Source organism: Haplochromis burtoni, unplaced genomic scaffold (assembly GCF_018398535.1).
Source record: "Haplochromis burtoni strain Fernald_Lab_line unplaced genomic scaffold, NCSU_Asbu1 Contig_171, whole genome shotgun sequence".
In the NCBI taxonomy this organism is placed as follows: Eukaryota; Metazoa; Chordata; class Actinopteri; order Cichliformes; family Cichlidae; genus Haplochromis; species Haplochromis burtoni.
Genome location: NW_024582532.1, coordinates 1,344,068 through 1,366,161, shown reverse-complemented (window position 1 = coordinate 1,366,161; position 22,094 = coordinate 1,344,068). Strand labels below are relative to the sequence as shown.

Sequence of the window (22,094 nt, the reverse complement as noted above, 5' to 3'; positions counted from 1 at the left end):
CCAAATGGTTCTAAGACAAGGCACTGTGTGTGTGCATGCATGTGAGAATGGGTGTGTGTGTGTGTGTTTGAGTGAGTGTGTGAGAATGTGTGTCTCTCTGTGTGCGTGACTTCCAACTGTTTATAACAACATCCTTAGTCATAAAATGGCAATCTCCCCCACACCCAATGTATGGTTCAATTCTTGTATTGGTTCACCATGCACAACACAGTGAAGCCATAAAAAGGGCAGGAAGCTTACCAAACATCAAACAAACCTTCACAAGGATGTGCTTGTGATAAAACACTACAGCCCCCCCAGAACCTCGAGAGGCTGGGGAGGGGGGACAAAGGAATTCCTTTCATCACAGAGTTGAAACAATGTAGAGATGGTAAGCATAAAAATGACAACATTTAACAATTCACTTTAACAGTGACTATGGCTGAGACAACTATAGCTATGAAGACATGGGGGGTGGTAACACAGACGACCCAACAAACATCATGAGACAGAGAAATGACAACAAGAACTTGACAATACAAGAAAATGCAGACCTGAAACACATGAAGGGCAAGGGAGACTTAACATGGGGATAGAAACACAAAGGGATCTAATCAACAGAGAACTAAAGGCTGAGCAACTTAGGAGTTTAGGAGAGAACTAGCTGTGATTAACATAAACAAATAATAACAAAATACAAAGACTCTCAAGTCCTAACCAATAATCAATAACAACAAAACAATAACAACAACTCATCTTCAATACAATATAAGAAAAACACAACACATAATAAACTCAAAATGCTCGGTCAGAGACCCAGCCCATGATGTATTGAAGTTTTTTACTCAAGTAAAAGTGAAAAAGTACCAGCTCTGACATGTACTCAGTAAAAAAGTAAAAAGTAGCTCCTTGAAGGACAATTCTACATGCCGTTTTTGTTCAAAGGTAATATAATAATAAAATAATGTTAGTACATGACAATAGATGAATATATATGAATCTCGATTGTAATTCTAATTAATGTACTCAGTTTGAATCTGTTGTGTAGGGAACATGTAGCGAAAGAGAATATTAAAAACTATTGTGTTGTCTACATTTTAATTTTCAATTCAATTCAATTCAATTCAATTCAATTCAATTTTACTTATACAGCACCAAATCACAACAACAGTCTGTATATTGTAAGGTAGACCCTACAATTACATACAGATAAAAACCCGACAATCATATGACCCCCTGTAAACAAGCGCTTTGGCGAGGGTGGGAAGGAAAAACTCCTCTCTAACAGGAAGAAACCTCTGGCAGAATTAGGTTCACGGACGGGCAGCCATCTGCGGCTACCGCTTGGGGTAAGGGAGGAAGACAGGACAAAGGACATGCTGTGGAAGAACGACAGGTATTAATAAGAAACAATGATTAAACGCAGAAAGGTGTATAAACACATAGTGATTGAGAAAGGTGACTAATAATCAAAAAAATTATACACAGACCACTGGAAAAGTAATAATACCAAGAAAAATACAATACTAAAATTGAAGAGAAACAAAGCTTAAGAAAAAAAATCACAAACAAACGGAATAAAGAATTAAAAGAAACTTGAAACAAAGAGCTCAAAATACAGGGTGGGCCATTTATGTGGATACACCGTAATAAAATGGGAATGGTTGGTGATATTAAAGTCCTGTTTGTGGCACATTAGTATATCTGAGGGGGCAAACTCCTCAGATGGGTGGTGACCATGGTGGCCATTTAGAAGTCGGCCATCTTGGATACAACTTTTGTTTTTTCAATAGGAAGAGGGCCATGTGACACATCAAACTTATTGGTAATGTCACAAGAAAAACAATGGTGTGCTTGGTTTCAACGTAACTTTATTCCTTCATGAGTTATTTACAATGTCGAAGAGGTTAACACGTGAGGAGCGGATCGAAATTGTGTTGATATCTGGTGAACGCAGTAACCGGGTCATTGCAGCAGATTTCAATGCAAGACACCCTACGAGACCACCCATCTCCCATGCTACAGTTAGCAAACTGCTTGCTAAGTTTCGTGAAACTGGTTCAGTGTTGGATTTGCCAAAATGTGGACGCAAGAAAACTGTCACTAATGAAGAAACATCAGTGGCTGTCCTAGCTTCATTCAGCAAGAGCCCACAGCGTAGCACTCGCCGCATGTCACTGGAGAGTGGCATTAGTCGAACATCCCTTCGGCGGATATTAGCTACTCACAAATGGCACCCTTACAAACTCCAGCTACTGCAGCATCTCAACGAGGATGACCCAGATCGGCGCACAGAATTTGCAGAATGGGCAAAACAAAAATTGGAACAGGACCCTCAGTTCACGCAGAAGATTTTGTTCAGTGATGAGGCAAACTTTTATGTGAATGGTGAAGTTAACAAACAAAACCACCGCTATTGGTCTGACACTAACCCACATTGGATGGATCCCTCCAAGACTGTTGGAACAACAAAAGTGATGGTTTGGTGTGGTATATGGGGTACAACGATAGTGGGTCCATTCTTCATCAATGGAAACCTCAAGGCCACTGGATATTTGAAATTGCTACATGATGATGTGTTTCCCTCTTTATGCACTGAAGCTGGCACGTTCCCTGAGTTTTTCCAGCAAGATGGTGCACCACCACATTATGGGTGCCAGGTCCGAGCATTCCTAGATGAACAGTTTCCTGGAAAGTGGATTGGTCGTCGTGGGCCAGTTGAATGGCCCCCAAGGTCTCCCGATCTGACCCCCTTAGACTTTTATCTTTGGGGTCATCTGAAGGCCAACTCTATGATAAATGGCCTGTATTTGTATAGCGCTTTACTAGTCCCTAAGGACCCAAAAGCGCTTTACACAACCAGTCATCCACCCATTCACACACTGGTGATGGCAAGCTACGGTGTGAAGATACGAGATGTGCAGCACCTGAAACTACAGATACTGGATGCCTGTGCTGGCATTTCTCCTGCGGTGTTGCTATCAGTGTGTGAAGAGTGGGAGAAGAGGGTTGCATTGACAATCCAACACAATGGGCAGCACATTGAACACATTTTATAAGTGGTCAGAAACTTGTAAATAACTCATAAAAGAATAAAGTTACGTTGAAACCAAGCACACCATTGTTTTTCTTGTGACATTACCAATAAGTTTGATGTGTCACATGGCCCTCTTCCTATTGAAAAAACAAAAGTTGTATCCAAGATGGCCGACTTCTAAATGGCCACCATGGTCACCACCCATCTTGAGGAGTTTGCCCCCTCACATATACTAATGTGCCACAAACAGGACTTTAATATCACCACCCGTTCCCATGTTATTACGGTGTATCCATATAAATGGCCCACCCTGTACACTTACCATGTGTGACCCTGGAAGTATGACCTCATTTACCAGAAGAAATTTGCAGACAAAATAAACAATTGCTTTGATTGTATTGTAATTATTTTCTGTTTTCTTACAGGTGATGATAAAGAGGTTAATGCATATGGAATCAAAGGAATGGTAACGTTTTCCACTTGAATGCTTATTTACCATTTAATAGTAGCACAACAGTTTTCTATAAAAGATAAATATTGTGAAATATGAAGCCTATGTTTAACCTCCTAGGACCTGGCATCCACATTTGTGGACATCATATTTTGGGTTGTTTAGACCTAAAAACACTAATTTTTCTCTACAAGGGCCTGATATCCACTTACGAGGACATTCTACTGCCACTGTTCTATTACAATTTAAAATGAATGTCCTCATATCTGGATCTCATTTTTGTCAGAAACAAAATGAGGTAAAAAAAAAAAAAGGGTGGCTGTGGCTACAATGTAGCTTGCCATTACCAGCGTCTGAATGTGTGTGTGAATGGATGGATGACTGGTTGTGTAAAGCGCTTTGGGGTCCTTAGGGACTAACTAGTAAGGCGCTATACAAATACAAGCCGTTTACTACACAATCGATTATACACCTCTAACCATATATGGTTATATATTTCTACGCATAAATGACAATCAACAATATAAACCTGACAACAACTGCGCCTCCATCCCTGCAGGAGAACTGGGGAGGTCCCACACGGGGTGCCCACGGCCAAAGTGTGAGTTTTGCTGAGAACCAGAGGCAACGAGCACTCATCTCCGCCAGAGGCCAGTCAGCCTGTCACAGGCTGAGAACTAGACCCCTGGGCCCCAGGTCCCTAAAAACCACCCAACACCAGGCAAAGGCCCCCCTGAACAGGTCCAAGCCATCCCAGACCACCACCCCAAATAGAGTTGGTCAACGACCACACCAGAACATCCAGCCATGCACCTCAGAGCCAAAAAGTACCCAAATCGCAGGGAGGGGCAGCAGCGTCAAGCGGGCAGCGGTAGGAATCAATTTTAAATAATAACTTATTTTGATAACAATTTGGTGGTACAGATATGTAAAGGTTTGTTACCAAGTAGGTATCTGTAGATTCAGATGATTGGATCTTGTATGATGGATTTCAGTTTCTGATATCCAAGAAATTTACTGTGGCTGATTCTAGTTCTTGAAACAAAATAAAGTTTCCATTTTGTGTAACATGCTCTTTATCCCTTTCTCATGCCATGATTAAAAATTTTGTATTTCCTTTTTCTGACAAATATCCAAATTGTTTCAAATGGCTGTTAGTTTACACTGGATCAGTGAAGACTTAGTTATTTTTCAAAATTCCCATCAGGCTGTCGGAGAGGTGTTTATGCTATGGCTTTTAAAGCAGTCATGACGCTTTATACTGGAACTTATGAAATGTCTAATAACCTTGGTTTAATCCAAGATCATCCTCTACTGGCTTTAGCAATAGAATATGACTCAACCATACCAGGTCTGAGAGCTTTGCAAAAAAATTCATACCTAGATATCTGATGTTACCCAACCATCAGATACCATCAGGGTGGTGGAGGTTCTGAAAATTACAAGTCAGAGGCAAAACTGTTGATTAACTTCAGCTGATGGAGTAGTTTGATGTGAATGAGAACTCACCTAAAAGTGTGAAAAGAGAGGTTTGTGAGCTTCTAAGGAAAAGTAATACATTACAGGCTTATCTTATAGTCTGTATTTTCAGTTTGAATTTCTTTAATATTTACATTTTCAGATTACTGCTGTTAGTGATTCAATGAAAATGACAAAAAGTGAGGGGAAAAGTGGGCAGCCCTGTCTGGTGCACTTCTGTAGGTTGAAGCTTTGATCCAATTAAAATTAATGAATCAATTTCATTATTCTAATGTTTAATTGATTATTTTTCTTTTAAAGTAAAATGTATGCTAATAAATAAAGATGTTGGACTGTTGTAACTGAAAGCAGGAGCAGCAAATATTATTTTTTCCTAATGTTAGCTGTGATTTTTGTTATTATTAGTTATTATTAACTATGCCATTATGAAATGTTGACATATAACTATATATATGTATAAGTATATACAACTGCGCATCAATCACAGCAGGAGAAGTGGGGAGGCCCCAAACGGCGCACCCAGAGCCAAAGTATGAGAGTTGCTGAGAACCAGAGGCAACGGGCACTCATCTCTGCCAGAGGTCAGTTAGCCTATCACGAGCTGAGAACCGGGCCCCTGGGCCCAAGATCCCTAAAAACCACCCAACACCAGGCAAAGGACCCATTGAACAAGTTCAAGCCATCCTTGACCACCACCCGCAATAGAGCATGTCAACGACCACACCAGAACATCCAGCCATGCACCTCAGAGCCAAAAAGTACCCGCATCCCAGGGAGGGGCAGGAGTGTCCAGCGGGCAGTGGTAGGAATCAATTTTAACTATAAAATAAATTATACATTTTTGATAACTATTTGGGGGTAAAGATATGTAAAAATTCTGTTACCAAGTAGTTTTTTTGTTGATTTAGTTGATTGGAATTAAATGTTTCCTGTATGATGGATTTCAGTTGATGATATTCTAGCAGTAATTGCACCTTTCTTTTTTCAACATATTTATTACATTTTTTCATAGTCAATGAAACAAACTAACAAAAACTGAAAGGCAAACTGCTCCTCCAATTATACTCATGGCACCCTATACCCACAAAATACATCCTATGCAGAGAAAATGACAAGCATAGGAAAAAAATGCCCATATAAAAAAGATAACAAAAAATCACTACATTATGTACATCAAACTGGTTAACTGTGCAATATCTAAGTTATTCACCCAGTTCACAAAGTTTACAAAGTACTTTTCGCTCTTTTTTTTCACTGTCTGAGAGCAGTTCTTTTCCTTTTTCAACATATTTATTTAATACTTGCATAGTCAATGAAACAAACTAACAGCCTAGAAGTAATAAATGCAGGAATTGGTTTAGTATAACCACTCTGAGACAGAATGATTCTAATTTTAGAGATACTGCGTAAATGGCAGAAAACAGTCCGACATATGTGTTCAATATGTGCACTGAAGGATATATCCTGGTCAAAAATGACTGCACGATGAATGGAGATCAAGTCTGATCGTTCTGAATTTAAGTGACCATTCTGAAAAAAATGGGGCACTCGACCAAAACTGTTTATGAAACTCTGCTGGAAAACCATCTGGACCTGAAGCTTTATTGTTTTTGGAGTTGCTGTAGGGCTTCATGGAATTCAGACACTGAAAGAGGTGAATCCAGAGCCACAATCGGTTCGTCATTTAGTTTTGGTAGATTTATATAGTTAAGAAATTCTTCAATGGCAGCATCAGCTGGATTAATCCATGTTGAATATAAATCTTCATAAAGGTCTTTAAAATATTTAATTATTTGTTATCGATCATGACTAATGTTTCCAGTCAAATCCTTCATAGAAGAGCTGTTTTTTCTTTATTTACCTTTAACTGGTCAGCAAGGAGTTTTCCAGATTTGTTACCATGTTCAAAGTTCTTCAAATGCAGCCTATTGATCAGAAATTGTTTTCTCTTGTTAATGCTTTCATTTAATTCTACTTTTAAATTTCTCAGATTGTTTAATATATGTTCTTATGGTGAGGCAGCATAGACAGCTTCTAATGATATAATTTTTTGTTCTTTTTCTAATACAATGCTTTTTTTTTCCTTATGAGAACATTAAAATATTATTTTGCCTTGCATTACTAAAGCTACGTGTTCCTCCCACAATCCAAACTCATACATTATAGTAGGTTAATAGGTTATTCTAAATTGCAATTACATGAATAATGAGTTCACAGCGCTACATAAATGTAATTATATTTGCACCTTCAATGTTACAAATGCATAAATAACAATAAATAATAAAATAACAAACAAATCTGTTTACTCTGAGTTTAATCAGCTTAAACTTACTGACAGCTAAGGATTTTTTTGGGTGGGGGTTTTACCTTAAGGATTTATTCTTTGTGTTTTATGTTCTAAGCGTTTTAGAAGCGTAATTAATGTTGACTCAATATTGATAACTATAAATGTAAATTATTAAGTTTGCTTGTTTTTTTTATAAAATAGCAGTGAGGACAGAGTTTAGCAGTTTGTAACAGTTCCAGGATATTCCTCAAGAAAATATATAAAAATTATTATGGCTGTTTGTCTGAGGTAAACATGATATTGTTTAATAACATGTTTGTTTCTCTAAAAACAAGCATTACTCAAGTGTTGCTTCTTGAAATGCTATCAAGGTTTAATCATCCATTTATGAATGTCAGATTGTCTGCCTATACACTCTAAATAAATCTGTAATTCAAAATTCAGTATACACATGTATGATGAGGAAATTCTTGGCCTGGATCAAAATTGACGAAAACCACCCTGTGATGGATCAGGTCAGTTATTGTTCAAATATGAACTGCATGTAAGGGTAAAAAAAGATTTTAGTTACACACTCTGACTTTTATGAAGCCTGACAATAAGGAGTAGGAATGCAGAAGTTTAGTAATGCCTCAGATCACTTGGTTATAATAACAGTTTAAATAAGCAAAGGGTTTCCTCTGTCCCTTAACAGCAAAAAGTATTTTAGGTTTGCAATCACATATGTTACATCAGCTTATTATTGGAAATCAGCACAGGTCTTGATGCAGTTCATGAGCTGCTTTGAGCAGTCAATAAGACTAGAAATGTATTATAGTATATAAAATCCATTTTAAAATACTTTACTTTCTTCTCAATAAAATACAAAGCAAGACCTTTTCATTCTGTTGTCATATAGTCAATGGTATTAACCTGATAAGCTAAATTTCAGGGTAATTTTTTTTACTTCGCAGAGTGGCCCAGTGGATAAACGCAATGATGACCAGGAGAGAAAACCAGGAGATAAATTTTATGAATCAGCCAAAACTGATGACAACGGTAATATTTTTCATTATACAGTAACACAAAAAGCAAAAAATATATCAACAGCTATGTTCATAACTTTGAAAGGATTTGCAGGAACACGCACTGAATATAATGCATATCTGGTTCATGCTATCCTGCAGAAACAACAGATGGTTACACGAGTGGAAACAAGAAGGTAGGAGAATATATGTTTATTCAAAAGATCAAAATGAGTATTTACTCTGTGCTGCCATATGTTGCATGTAATTTAGTTACATATGATACCTCTTTATTTGTTGTGTGTAGAAGCCAAGTCCGGCAGAAACTGAGATACTGCTTGACAGACTTCACCTTCAAGATAAATTTAAGCAGAAGTTGTCACCAGCAGATTTTCTTCAAATACATCCACCTGGGAAACAGATGGACCATGTAACGTCTGAGAAAGATGTAGCTCACACTTTTCTCCATAGGCTGATAATGTTGGACTACGGGGCCAGATATATTGCTGTAAGACCAGACAGTCCTGAGGTGACCACAGAGTCTGACAACACTGAGATAGATTACAGTGATCTGGAGGATTTCTTGAAAACCACTGCAGACACAAATGAGAAAGAGAAGGCTCGTGTGCATCCAATGGACGTTCAGATGGCAGTATTTCACTGCTCAGACAGCTTCCTGAAACAGATGATGATTACAAAGCTCTCTCAGTGTCAGTATGCCTTACCTTTACTTGTTCCTGACCCAGTCACGGAGGAGATTCAGTTTCCTCTGTGGACTTTCAGAGAAATAACAAAAACCTGGAAGGTAACTCAAATTAAAGATAACTCAAAGATCATCATCAAGAAGAGTGTTCCAGTCTACAAAGCTGAAACACCCTTGGTGTCATTTTTCCGCCTGGGTTCTTTGTCAGTGTCTAAATCTCAGCTGATGAACACTTTGATCAACAACCGTCACGACACCTTCTTCCACAGAAACTGCCCAGGAAGCACCAAGTCTCGCTATCTGATGGATGGTGTGGCAGAGATTGCCTGGTACTGCCCTGCTGGAAAACCCAATGATGCCTTCAATGACTGCATTGCCTTTTGTAATCTCCATGGTGATGCTCTATCGAATAAAAAACAATGTGATATACTGATTGAAAAATCTTCAATCAATGTTTTTCTTTTGGCATCTCTGCAAAGCAATGAAAAAAGTGGATCACTCATATCATCTCTTTTTCAGTCTGATAAGCCTCTCATTTGTCTCACAGTTAATGACAGTTGTGATGCTGTTAAGATAAAAAATGGAAATTACATAATGGGTCTTAAAGACAAAAACCACTCAGATGTATGTGAAGACCTGAAAATGATCATTAGAGAGGTTTTGTCTTCTCTTGATGGTTCCAGCTTGAAACCATCCTTCCAGCTTGAAACCATGGCTGAGCTCTCTGGAATCAAAGTGGATGAAACTGACCCAGCCTGTCAAAGAGGGAAATCTGCTGCTATGGAAATAATCGATCTGCTTAAAAAGGATAACATGGATGTCTCAAAGATCAAAGATGAATTTCTCCCTTGTCAAGGCCAACTGTGGCATCAGTGGAGCAAAATACACAGAGAAATGTTTCAACTCAGAGGAAACATTGAAATGGAGAAAAGCAGAAAGGAACAAAAACTGATGAAAATACGTCAGAAACAATGTGCTGCTTCCTGCAGTGAACTGATGAAGTTGTTCACTGGAAGTCTCTCATTAATGAGAGAAAAACAAACAGGCAGAGAGTATTTCCTAAAATGGACTCGGATCTTTGTAGATGTCCTTTCAACAGATGATCTTTCTTCAGTTTTTCAAAGTTATGATGAAAAGTGGTCTGAGGTCTTGGCTTTGAAGAACAAACGTGACAAAGCAGATCTGTTATTAAAAACACAAACTGAACTTAAAGACATATCGAAGAAACTTCAGTCTGTAACCTTTGGTTTGGAGCACATCTTCAGAGAAATGGGACAGATCTATGAAGCCCATAAAACAACACAAAGAGAGAGCAGACACTCTGACTGGTCTAAATACCCTGAGCTGGCTGCACAGCTGATGATATCAGGACACCCGATGGAGCTGATGGATGGTGATGCAGGTCATGTGCCTTTAACATGGATCTCCAGTCTTTTAGAAGAAGTCATCAGGAAACTGGGGGACCAGAGAGTTTTTGTGTTGTCAGTTTTGGGCCTACAAAGCAGTGGAAAATCAACAATGCTGAACACCATGTTTGGGCTGCAGTTTGCAGTGAGTGCTGGCAGGTGCACCAAAGGTGCCTTCATGCAGCTGCTCAAAGTATCAGAGGAGATGAAGAAAGACTTGAAGTTTGACTATGTTCTAGTGGTGGACACTGAAGGACTGTGTGCCCTTGAGTTAGAAGGTAACAATCTTCATCATGACAATGAACTGGCAACATTTGTTGTTGGTCTGGGAAACTTGACACTAATCAACATCTTTGGAGAGAATCCATCTGAGATGCAAGACATTCTGCAGATTGTTGTTCAGGCTTTCGTGAGGATGAAGGGAGTTAAACTTTCTCCCAGTTGTGTGTTTGTTCACCAGAATGTCACAGATGTTGCAGCAGCAGAGAAAAACATGGATGGAAAGAGACATCTGCAGGAAAAACTGGACCAGATGACCAAACTAGGAGCCAAAGAGGAAGTTTGTGATGCAGGGTGTTTCAGTGATGTCATTGAATTTGATGTTCAAAAAGATGTGAAATACTGTGCCCAGCTGTGGGAGGGAAATCCACCCATGGCTCCTCCAAATCCAGGTTACAGTGAGAGCATCCAGGAAGTGAAGAACACCATCCTCTCTAAAGCTTCAGAGTCTGCTGGGATCACTCTCTCACAGTTCAAAACCAAAATTCACGACCTGTGGACTGCACTTCTGACTAAAAGTTTTATTTTCAGTTTTAAAAACACACTTGAAATTTCAGTGTACAGAAAACTGGAAGTCTCGTATGGGAACTGGACCTGGACCCTGAGGAGCAACATGTTGACCATTAAAAACCAACTTCATAACAGAATTGAAAATGGAAAACTTGATGAGGTTGAGCAGTCTTATCTTTTCAGAGAAACAAGCAAAAAATATGAAGAAGTCAGAAAAGAAATGACAAAATACTTTGAGGATGACAAAGACAGAGAGATTTTGATTCAGTGGAGAGGACGATTTGAAATCAAAATTAAGGAATTCCATGATGAACAAGTGAACAAAGTGAAAAGAAAACTGGATGGAGTTATCCAGCAGAAGAAAGCTTGTAAAAATCTGGATGAGAAGAAATCAGAGTTTGAGAACAAACTGCTACAGAAAAGCAAAGAGCTCGCTCAGCAGCTGAAGGCCAAAGATGAAGAAGAGCTTCAACGACAGTTCAACTCTGTTTGGAGCGGCTGGGTTACTGAATTAACAGCAGATATAAAACCTGTTGAAGACATCAACTTGGAACAAGATCAGTTAACGATCCTTCAAGAACTTGGTTTTGAGCTACCTCTCACAGATGAAAGTAAAAGAAGTGGCAGATACAAGAAAATATCAGAGGTTGGTGATTATTCAGGTTATATGAAGACAGGTGGTAATCTGTTGGTTGACAGTTACAACAAATATAAAGCAAGAGGTGCTTTTTCCCATGAAGAACAAGAACAGATCAGATCGCTCATTGACCAAGCTGAAAAAGAGTCACGTGTTGCAATCAAAAAGAAACATGTAGCTGCAACAGGCTACACGCAAAAATGTTTGCATGAAATGGCCAATCGTGTGACAGAAAAAGTGCAGAAATTTCTGTTAGAGAGGAAATACACTTTAAACAAGGAGTTTAAAGTTGATCTCTTGCTCTATGTGTTCTACAGGACAGAAAGTTGGATTCTAGAGTCACACAAAAAATTTAAAATGAGCAATGATCCAATCACTTATTTGGAAAGCAAGAAAACACAGTTTTACACAGTTTTTAGAAGCCTTTGCAAAGAAAACTCATCTGCTGTTGTGCTTGGAGAACTGGTCTGTGAAAGGCTGAAAGTTTTCACTCTTGAGGCTGTTTATAACAAGACTGCCATTGATCTCGCTGGAAAGATGAGGTGTAATTTCCCAGCATTCAATGGGACCAGGCAGGACTTGGAGAAGCATGTGTTGAAGTCACTCGCTAAAAAAGAAAAAGGAAAGAAAGAAGGAAACTTTGAGGATTTCATCACATATATCACAAATCCAAGGAGACAAACAGAAGCTTTCATTAAAGCAGAAGTTGAAAAGTACATCTTCAGAGATCAGAAAGATGAAGCTGTGGAAATACTCAAGAAAAATGCTGATGACATCAAAATAACTGTGAGTCAGGCTTTATTTAGTGCAACACAAAAGGTCCAAAATCAGAGAGGAAACACAGATATGTGGCTGAAGGAATGTTCTAATGTCCTAAAGGATGAGCTGAAATTTGACAACATTTGTTCTGAAAACTTCAGTGACATAAAAGATTTTCACTTTCTCAAGGAAGAGATAGAAAAAGGATTTACGTCCATCACTGAGCAGATGAGCAGCCTCTCCCTGGATAAACTGAATGAATCCAGGCAGAGGCCTGAAGAAATCCTCATAGATCAGCTTTGTAACTGCTGCTGGGTAACATGTCCATTCTGTGCAGCTGTTTGTACCAACACCATGAAAGATCACAGTCCTGATGACCACAGCACTCCTTTTCATCGACCTGATGGGATAATAGGATGGCACCGTAGAGACACAGTAGAGTTCAGTGTCAACTTCTGCACGACAAATGTTTCAAGTGATCGCAGTTTTTGCCTTAAGGGTGATTCAGAGAAATACATTCCCTACAAACCGTACAAAACTGCTGGTCCACCGTATGATACCTGGAGAATCACTCCTGATGGGTCTAAACTGGCATATTGGAAATGGTTTGTTTGTCAATTTCAAACACAACTGGAAGAGCACTATGGGAAAAAGTTCCAGGGCAGAGGAGCTATTCCAGATCAATGGAAAGATATATCTAAAGAAGAAGCCATTAAAAGTCTGGATGAAATGTGTTAATGATCAAAGAAACTGCAAATCTGCAGAAAATTATGTTATTGTTTTCATCTAATAACTCATGAATACAGCTGTGACAGTCTGATTTTGTCTGAGTGAGAAAAAGGAAATCTTAAATATTAACATGAAGAATGATGTATAGATTAATTTAAGTGCAAAAAATATAAAGTGAAAAACAGTCATCTATTGTTGCGTTCCATCTAGACTTTCATGTTTTTCAGATAAAACATTTTTAACCTAATTTTGTTAATTGTGATATTGTTTCCCTATTTATAAAAAAATATTTGTTTATCAAATACTCAAAAAATGTAAATAAATATTGAATTTGTGATGATGATTGTTTACAAGATATATATATATATATATATATATATATATATATATATATATATATATATATATATATATATATAGATATAGATATATATAGATAGCTAGATAGATAGATAGATAGATAGATAGATAGATAGATAGATAGATAGATAGATAGATAGATAGATAGAATATAGATAGATAGATAGATAGATAGATAGATTAAGATAGATAGATAGATAGATCTATCTATATATCTTTCTCAAGGAAGAGATACAGAAAGGATTTAAATCCATCACTGAGAAGATGAGCAGCCTCTCCCTGGATAAACTGAATGAATCCAGGCAGAGGCCTGAAGAAATCCTCATAGATCAGCTTTGTAACTGCTGCTGGGTAAAATGTCCATTCTGTGCAGCTGTTTGTACCAACACCATGAAAGATCACAGTCCTGATGACCACAGCACTCCTTTTCATCGACCTGATGGGATAATAGGATCTCACTATGTACAAACTAAAGTCCTCAGCATCAGTTTCTGAACAACAATTGTTACAAGTGAAGAAGGTCTTCACCCTAGCTCAGAGAAATACATTCCCTACAAACAGTACAAAACTGCTGGTCCACCGTATGATACCTGGAGAATCACTCCTGATGGGACTAAACTGGCATATTGGAAATGGTTTGTTTGTCAATTTCAAACGAAACTGGAAAATCACTATGGGTTCATGTTCCAGGGCAGTGTATTATATTCCATATATCTGGAATGTATATATTCCAGATATATGGAAAGATATATCTAAAGAAGAAGCCATTAAAAGTCTGGATGAAATGTTCTAATGAGCCAAAGAAACTGCAAATCGGCTGAAAATTATGTTATTGTTTTCATCTAATAACTGTGACAGTCTGATTTTGTCTGAGTGACAAAAAGGAAATTCTATAAATTATTAACATGAAGATGATGTTATGAGTGACTATAAGTTAATTCACAAAAAAATAGCAAGTGAAAAACAAAAGTCACATTCTCAATGTTGTGTCCATCTAGGCTTTCAGAGTGTTTTCCAGATAAATACATTTTTACCTAATTTTGTTAATTAGCATATCATTCACCTGTTTATAACAAAGATTTTTTATTTATCAAATAGTCAAAAAATGTAAGGAAACTAAATCTAAAAACTGCTCCTCAAACAAGTGTTAACACTCTTTGATCATTAATTTCAAACATTGCATCTGAAACCACAACAAAAACATCATCTTTTGTAATTGAGTGGTGTAATAATCAGTTTGATTTTAGATTAAATTTACTCTCACAGATATATGATTTGAGATCTGTTTGACTGTCTTATGCTAATTTCATCTAAACCTGTTATATCCACACTGAATTTTGTTTAACTCGACTTTCATTTCATCTCAGCTCTTTTTCTGTTTGCATTTGCAAATGTTTAGCGTGTTTAGTCAAGTGAAAAAAGACAGCTGTCAACAGTTTGAACAACTTTTTGTTTTCTATGTCTTAACTAATAAAATAGTTTATGCTTCATCTCATTTGAATTGCTTGATTTTTTTCATTGCGTACAACATTGAATGCAGAATAGTCCATCTAATTGTCAAAATCTGCTAACCTTATATTTCATAAATTGCACTGATATGGAGCAGCAACAAATTCATCAACAACTGATAAAAAAAACAGATGAAACAAACCTGACAGCTGTCTGCTAAACTAAGTCAACTGGCTGTTTGTGTGATCAGATTTGTAAATTTGCAAATAAGTTTCAGTTACTTTGTTTTCATGTGTAACTTTTGCTACACTTCTGCCGCGGAGGATCAGCAAATGTGTGAGGAGTTGTTTGTAAATAAGTTCAGTCAGTGCATTAGGCCTGAGCTCAGGCTCACAAACTCAGGCATTCTCTCAGGCTGTACCTGTACCATAAATTACAGAGTACTTACCACTAGATGGCGTAGTACTCAGCAATTTAAGTGTGAAATTGGTAGCAGTGGTTGTGCTGATACAACCACTGTTACAGACTACAATGGATTTATCATGTGCTTGCTGTAAGTTTGTGTTAATGGGGTTTTTAGTGGCTGTCACTGGTAATTCATATTGGAGCTGCATTAACTGAAACAGTTAACTAAAAAACTCCCTCTGTGAGTGTCTCACAGGATCAGATCTCTAACTAGAAGCCAGAGAGATGTGCTTTAAACTCACTGCTTAACCTTAACACAGCACATTAGCACATACAGCTGGAAAATATTGAAATATGGTTGCAGTAAAAATGTCAAAGTACTTGCTTTGTTACATCACATTGTGAAATGTGAATAAGCAGTTAAACTGTGTACAAATCTCAGGAGCAGCCTGCACAGCACAGGCTGAACCCTTTAATATGCTTCAGGCAGCTCACTGGAAGGTCGGTGATTCCTCTGTGACCTTCTCATCTTGACCCTTTGAAACTTCTGCCCTGATCCCAAACATCCACAAACGAAAACCTGTGTACATTTTGCTTCTTTTACAGGAACACAGCACTGACACATTAATATATAATGTAAACACAGTGACCACAAAAAGGGGGGAAATTAAGTGAAGTAAGATAATTAAAAGGAAAAAAAGAACACATGAGACCAGCATAAGGATGTTATAATAGCTGATTATGTTTACTTAATTAGTCGTTTCCTTACTTTTCCACACTAAGCAGCAGAAAGAACTGAGATTTTCAGAGTTCTTTATATATTTATGCATTTGCACACACATGCACGTGTGCACATTCACACACAGACAACTTCAACCCTCAAATACAGTATAAGGTTACATAGTTAATATGTGTTAAATTACATGTTAACACCTACAACCAAAATGGTTTTATTAATCTTTCTATGTTTCTATTTTTTTTTTTTTGCTTTCTGTATTTTTGCTGCTTCGTTGTCGATACCTTGTTAATACCTTTATACCTATTTCACACCTCCTACATCACCACTATTGCATAAGAAAAAGATGCTCACACAATGGTATAGAAATGGGAATTTAAAAAACACACGCACAAATGTTGAAAGGCCATTCAAGATTCTAGCTTTAAAATGACCATTTAAAATTTTTTGTAAACATGATTTTTATACTGGTTTAATACTGTCATATATTTTAGGAAGGCAGACCCATTCATTAGCATTAGCAAACTCATCTCTTTGTCAACCCATCACTATTTCATACAAGCATGTAACAAGTGAGGCATTTTAAATGCTTCATTAGAGGAAAGCACAAGTTAATACAGAGAAAAGTGTTTTCTGTAAATTTATCCCCAGATAAACCTGAGTAACATAATAAGATATTGTATTTGTGGTTAATCAAGCAGCAGGTCAGAGTCCTCAGTCCTACACAGCCTTGTGACCTACATGACTCAGTCTCTTTCTAATCTCCACATCCTGTGGATGTCAAATGATGCAGGTCAGCAGAAGAAGTTCTCGGCCAGCTTCCTCATTCTTTTATTGTCAGTGGCCTTAAGGGGACGTGTAGGAACTGAATGAGATCGCTCTTCATCTTCAGGTTGCTCCTCTGTGATGGTGGCCCCTTTCAGCTTATCTTTATCAAGGTTTGGATGGAAGAACGTATAATAAATAACTTTAAATAACAGACCAAGGACGTAAACTGCAACAACACAGGCAGCCGTGGTTAAAGGGTGTGTCACAAAATCAGGAGGATCTGTGCTCATCTTCCAGCACCACAAACCACAGAGGATGCAAATATCAATAAGGATATACGCGTGATAGAGCACGGACCTGATCCTCATCCCCTTGGCCACACTAAACCAGTTAAAATACCAAATGAGGCCAACAGTGGTTCTGTAAAGCCATTCTCCACGAGGGTCATCCATGAAGCTGGTCTTGGATCGCCAAGCAAAGAAGAATAAAACCAGCCAAGAGCAGATGAAGTGGGCGAAGATGAAGCAGGGCAGCACGGAGGCGAAAAGAGCGAGAGCAGCGATGCGAGAAGAGATGAGAACCAGGTTCCAGATGAAGTAGAAAACTAATGAGATCATGTGGTGTTTTTCCTTCTCTGGCAGGAAGGTGCGCATTGAGTGATCATAGGTGGTCAAAAAGGAGGCGATGGACAAAGTCGAGCCGATGGCCTTCAACACTGAGGAGAGAGCGAGGGGCAGAGTCAGAACAAACGTTGATTCTTTGTTAGAAGATCCAAGTAATTTACGAGTTCAAAGAGCAACCCCAAATATTTTCAAACATTTTTTGTCATTCAGTATTTTATTATTTAGACTGTATGATGATTGTTTTCACAGAAACAGCGATCATTTGGCATTTAACATTTTCACATCAACCAATTATAGCAGGTTAGTATAATTATTTCTCTGTGTGAGCTCCAGCAAAGATGCTTTTGATTGTCTGCTGCAATTTCACTTTCCAAAATTTGATGACAAGATTTCACACAAAAATTGAAGCAATTTTGAATTTGATGGCAGCAACACGTCTCATGGAGGCAAAAGAAGGCTGGACGAGTAAGTGAACAATTTCAGAAACATGTTCCTCAGTGTTCCTCATCATCTACACTGAAAAAAAGGGATTGGCCAGCTCTTGGATTTACATAAGCAGCTTGCATGTATTTAACACAAGTGACTCATGCTTTAAAGTTAAGTGTAACTATATAGTGTAGCAACTACATGATTAAATTGTTCATATCATGTTCGAGTGAAGTAAGTCAATGATATAGCTAATATATTAAATCCCGTGACACTGCACAGGATTTCAGTTCACGCTTTGGATCGTGGTTTGAGGAAGGCATCCATCTCAGTCAAGTCGAGCAGCCGCCTCTACTTTTTTTTTGGTATACCGAAAAAAGTAAATTGGGTGGTTGTTACATTAAAAAAGTCTAACTTGTAATTTGAAGAAAATAATTTCATGTTTCTATGGTGAAAGTAATTAAATCATGTAGGATCTGCATGAAATTCAGCAACTTAATTTGTTCCTGGTGAGATGACCTGTTACAATCTAGTAAGAGTGGTTAGTTTCTGGACTCCTGAAATTAACAAGATCACATGAGTTTTCAAAAACTGCAGGAAAACCACTGGGCAGAGGCAGACAGCTACACACACACCACGTGTATGCCATCGCTTTGTGGTTCAAATCCACAATCCACTGGGTGTTCTGGTTTCCTCCCACAGTTAACAGTAACACAATTAGAGTTAGGTTAATTGGTCATTCCAAATTACTCCTGAATGTGAGTGTAAATGGTTGTTTGTCTCTATGTGATAGACTGGTGAGCTGTCCAGGGTGTACCCTGCCTCCACATCTGGAAAGGCACCATCAATGCTGAAAGTTTCTAGAATAACACCTGCTCCCATACAGACCTCTTTTTGTAGAGAGAGCCTTAGAAAGAAACTGAACAACACAGCAAGACAAGGCTGAACTGCATACTGTGTATTATAAAGGCTTCATGATAGAGTCTGGGTGACCTGGTCTGCCTTCAGTCACAATCTCTCACCAACTGAAAACATTTGCAGCATCATGAAACAAAAAATGCGACTCAGAACTGCTGATCAGCTACAATCGTACATCAGGCAAGAATGGGACAGTGTTCCTCTCCCAAAAGTCCAGCAGCTGGTCGCCTCAGTTCCCAGACATTTACAGTCTGTCGTTAAAAGAAAAGGGGAAAATACATAGTGGGAAATTTGACCCTGTTCCAACTTTATTGACACATGGTGCCGCCATCAAACTCAAAATTAGGTTGATGATAGACTGATATATTTTCTATGTTCTGTTGTAAATAAAATAAGTGTTTATTAATTTGCAGATCATTGGAATTTGTTTTTATTTACAATTTATACAGCGTCCCAACCCTTTTGGAATTCAAGTTATAAACAAATGAGAAAACTTTGAATGTGGTTTTATTCGTAATTCTACTTTCAATGAAAAGCTACACCTGAGTGATCCAAGTATACGTGATCAAAAGCTGAGTAACAAACTGTACCTGTAACAGGATCCAGCCGACATTTGTCCAGAATGATGGTGAGCATGAGAGCAAGCTGCGGGGCGCTCTCTGAAAACGTCTCTATGAAGCGCAAAATGCGGAGATCCTGTCTCAGAAACTTGGCCACACTCTCAGCGTCAGCGCGCTTTCTGTATAAGCTTTGCACAGACTTCTCCATGACTCCTGCATACCTGAGAACCAGAAAAACCAGTTACAACAAATCCTCCCGCCGGACACGCTGAACTGAAAAGATCTCGAAGCAGAAAAGGAGCAACAAACGTCCGAACAAAACAGGCTTTACCCAATTATATTAAAGAAAAATCTACAGAACCTAAGTAGTAAAAAAGTAAGTCAGCAATTGATGTGACTTATATACTGAACAGAAATTGAATGTATGATTCATGGGTCTATAAACAGAAACCTAAAATCAAGAGGAAATTAAACAGAACAATTTGTAGATGATTAAATGTTACTACAGGTGTGTACTTCTGTAGTGCAGCTGCCAAACAAACAAGTTCATGTAAATTTATTTCCTATAAATCAAATATTTCAAGGAACAGGTGAGGAAATGTAAAGATGGTGCCTGGGGCTCTATGAACGCACAAATATCATCATGAAACAACCTGAAGAAGATCCCCAGCTGGAAAACATGCAGCAGCTTGAGCTGGCACTGGCTCGGCTTCTTCTCAATCTTTGTCTTCATCTTAAAATCATCGTAGCGGTACCACAGCCAGCTGTACACCTGAACCAACATGGACGAGCCCAAGAGAAACAGCAGCAGGAGGCTGAAGTACACGTAGGCCTCCTGCTTGTAGAGGGACACAGCAGCCCATATATCCAGCCCTATATCAAGCAGGAAAGACAACAAGTTCACACAAGTGAAGAGAAAGTCCCGAGTGCAGCATTTAAACTCATCCTCAGAGCCCAGCATGCTGACTAGATGGCCTGCTTCTGAAGCAGCTGTATGTTAAGGTTTAAGACAAGCTCATAAACTGAAACTGAAAGAGGCATTGTTTAAAAAACACCTCCTAGAAACTGATCCACACATCTTAAAGACATATTGTACCATTTTACACACATGCATACATATAATCAACTGTAGTATGTCCACCGAGACATGAATACAACTTAAAACAACCTAAAACTGTAAAAACAAACATAAAAGAAGAAAAAATCAACATCAACACATTAAGATTGACGAGAGAAAAATGAAAAATAAGCAACGATCTGGACTTTTGATATCAGCAGAGATCGTTCCGAATGCATTAAACCATTTATATTTCAGATCTTCTCATAATTTAATAAAGTTATTTCTCACTTCCAACGTGTGTCCTTCAGGCTTATGCCGGATAAACAGAATACAACACAAATTCTTTGCGCTATTGGAAAAAAACCTTTTCAAATAATCAAGTAGTAGATGTTGTATACTTTCAAATTTTCAACACAATCAATGCATCAAATCGCTGTCACTGATTCCCAATCCAAATATCTGATAAACATAAAAAAAAAAGTTTATCTGAACACTTTCTATCAACTATTACTGATGTGCAAGTGTTTTAACTTTAAATTGTCTGATATCAGATCAGGTCAAGTCTGAATTGAAACTAAAGTAAACAAAGATTTTACTTTAGTGTCAGCTCTGATAACAAAGTAAACAAACATGGAGTGGGTGAGTGAGATAAACACTAGCTTTTGTTATCTAAACACACAGAAATGCGTTTAGAGCAGGTCGCCTACTGATCAGGTTGGTGATTTTACGATGATTTCATTACAGTAGATTTAGCATTTTTTTGTTTTTAACTCCTACACATGGGCTTATTTTTTCAATATGGCCATCCACAATAATACTAGACCTTTGTACAGCCTTTGTGATTGGTATCCCTATTACTGCAGCCATGGCATGAGCTGAAAAATAAGAAATCATGATACAGTATTTTTTAAAAGTACTGTATATTGTGACAAAATGTAGTTAAATCATATCCTGTCTTATGCTTGCACCTTGATGCAAGCCAGGGGACGCCCTTTCCCCTGTTTTCTCTAGGCTCTAGATGAATAAAGCCGACTGTTGTCTAAATCCCAGTGGTGTGCTGTGAAGACAGATAAGTTCTTTCAACTGACATGGTTAATTTATTAAAACAGCTTTTTTTTCTGTGAACTTTAGTGCTCAGTTTCCTAAACCATGAAACTTTTTTACTGTTTTCATTTGAAACTAAACATAATTCTTGTCTAAGAAAAGTCACAGAAACCTGATAAAAGCATAAATTGTTTGGTTTATTAAATAACCAATAATTGTTTATCAAACCATTTATCAAATGATAAATGCTTGGTTGGGATCAGGATCAGGATATTGTTTTTTTGATTTTAAAAAAATGTATGAAAGTTGTTACATTTACAGAAATCTACAGTCAAAACTGAAATATATGAGAATTTAGAGATCACTAAAACTTTGCAGTTACTTTAAGTGATCATCACTAATCCATATGACAAAGAAATATGACAGTGCAATACTTTTCTGCTTGTTGTTTAAATATTTTTCTGTGTAGCTTTGTTTGTGTCACA

The 22,094-nt window shown here is 37.8% G+C and overlaps 2 protein-coding genes across 2 annotated transcripts in view; one reads left to right on the top strand and one right to left on the bottom strand.

Annotated features, from left to right (window-relative positions):
* Nucleotides 1-13,374, top strand: part of LOC102311229 (interferon-induced very large GTPase 1) — a 15,734-nt gene extending 2,360 nt beyond the window's left edge. Inside the window, exons 3-8 of the mRNA XM_014340487.2 lie at nucleotides 3,442-3,482; nucleotides 4,027-4,338; nucleotides 5,434-5,748; nucleotides 8,187-8,271; nucleotides 8,400-8,434; nucleotides 8,545-13,374. Coding sequence (XP_014195973.2) covers nucleotides 3,442-3,482; nucleotides 4,027-4,338; nucleotides 5,434-5,748; nucleotides 8,187-8,271; nucleotides 8,400-8,434; nucleotides 8,545-13,269 — 5,513 coding nt within the window. The 3' untranslated portion in view covers nucleotides 13,270-13,374. The remainder of the gene's footprint in view (nucleotides 1-3,441; nucleotides 3,483-4,026; nucleotides 4,339-5,433; nucleotides 5,749-8,186; nucleotides 8,272-8,399; nucleotides 8,435-8,544) is intronic.
* A 2,824-nt stretch (nucleotides 13,375-16,198) lies between these two features.
* LOC102309375 (XK-related protein 8) lies at nucleotides 16,199-20,527 on the bottom strand. Its single transcript, XM_014340488.2, has 3 exons — nucleotides 20,159-20,527; nucleotides 19,536-19,726; nucleotides 16,199-17,693 (listed from the first exon to the last, which is right to left on the bottom strand). The coding sequence occupies exons 1-3, from the start codon at nucleotides 20,464-20,466 to the stop codon at nucleotides 17,005-17,007; spliced, it is 1,188 nt and encodes a 395-aa protein (XP_014195974.1). The 5' UTR covers nucleotides 20,467-20,527; the 3' UTR covers nucleotides 16,199-17,004.
* Between the last annotated feature and the right edge of the window lie 1,567 nt (nucleotides 20,528-22,094).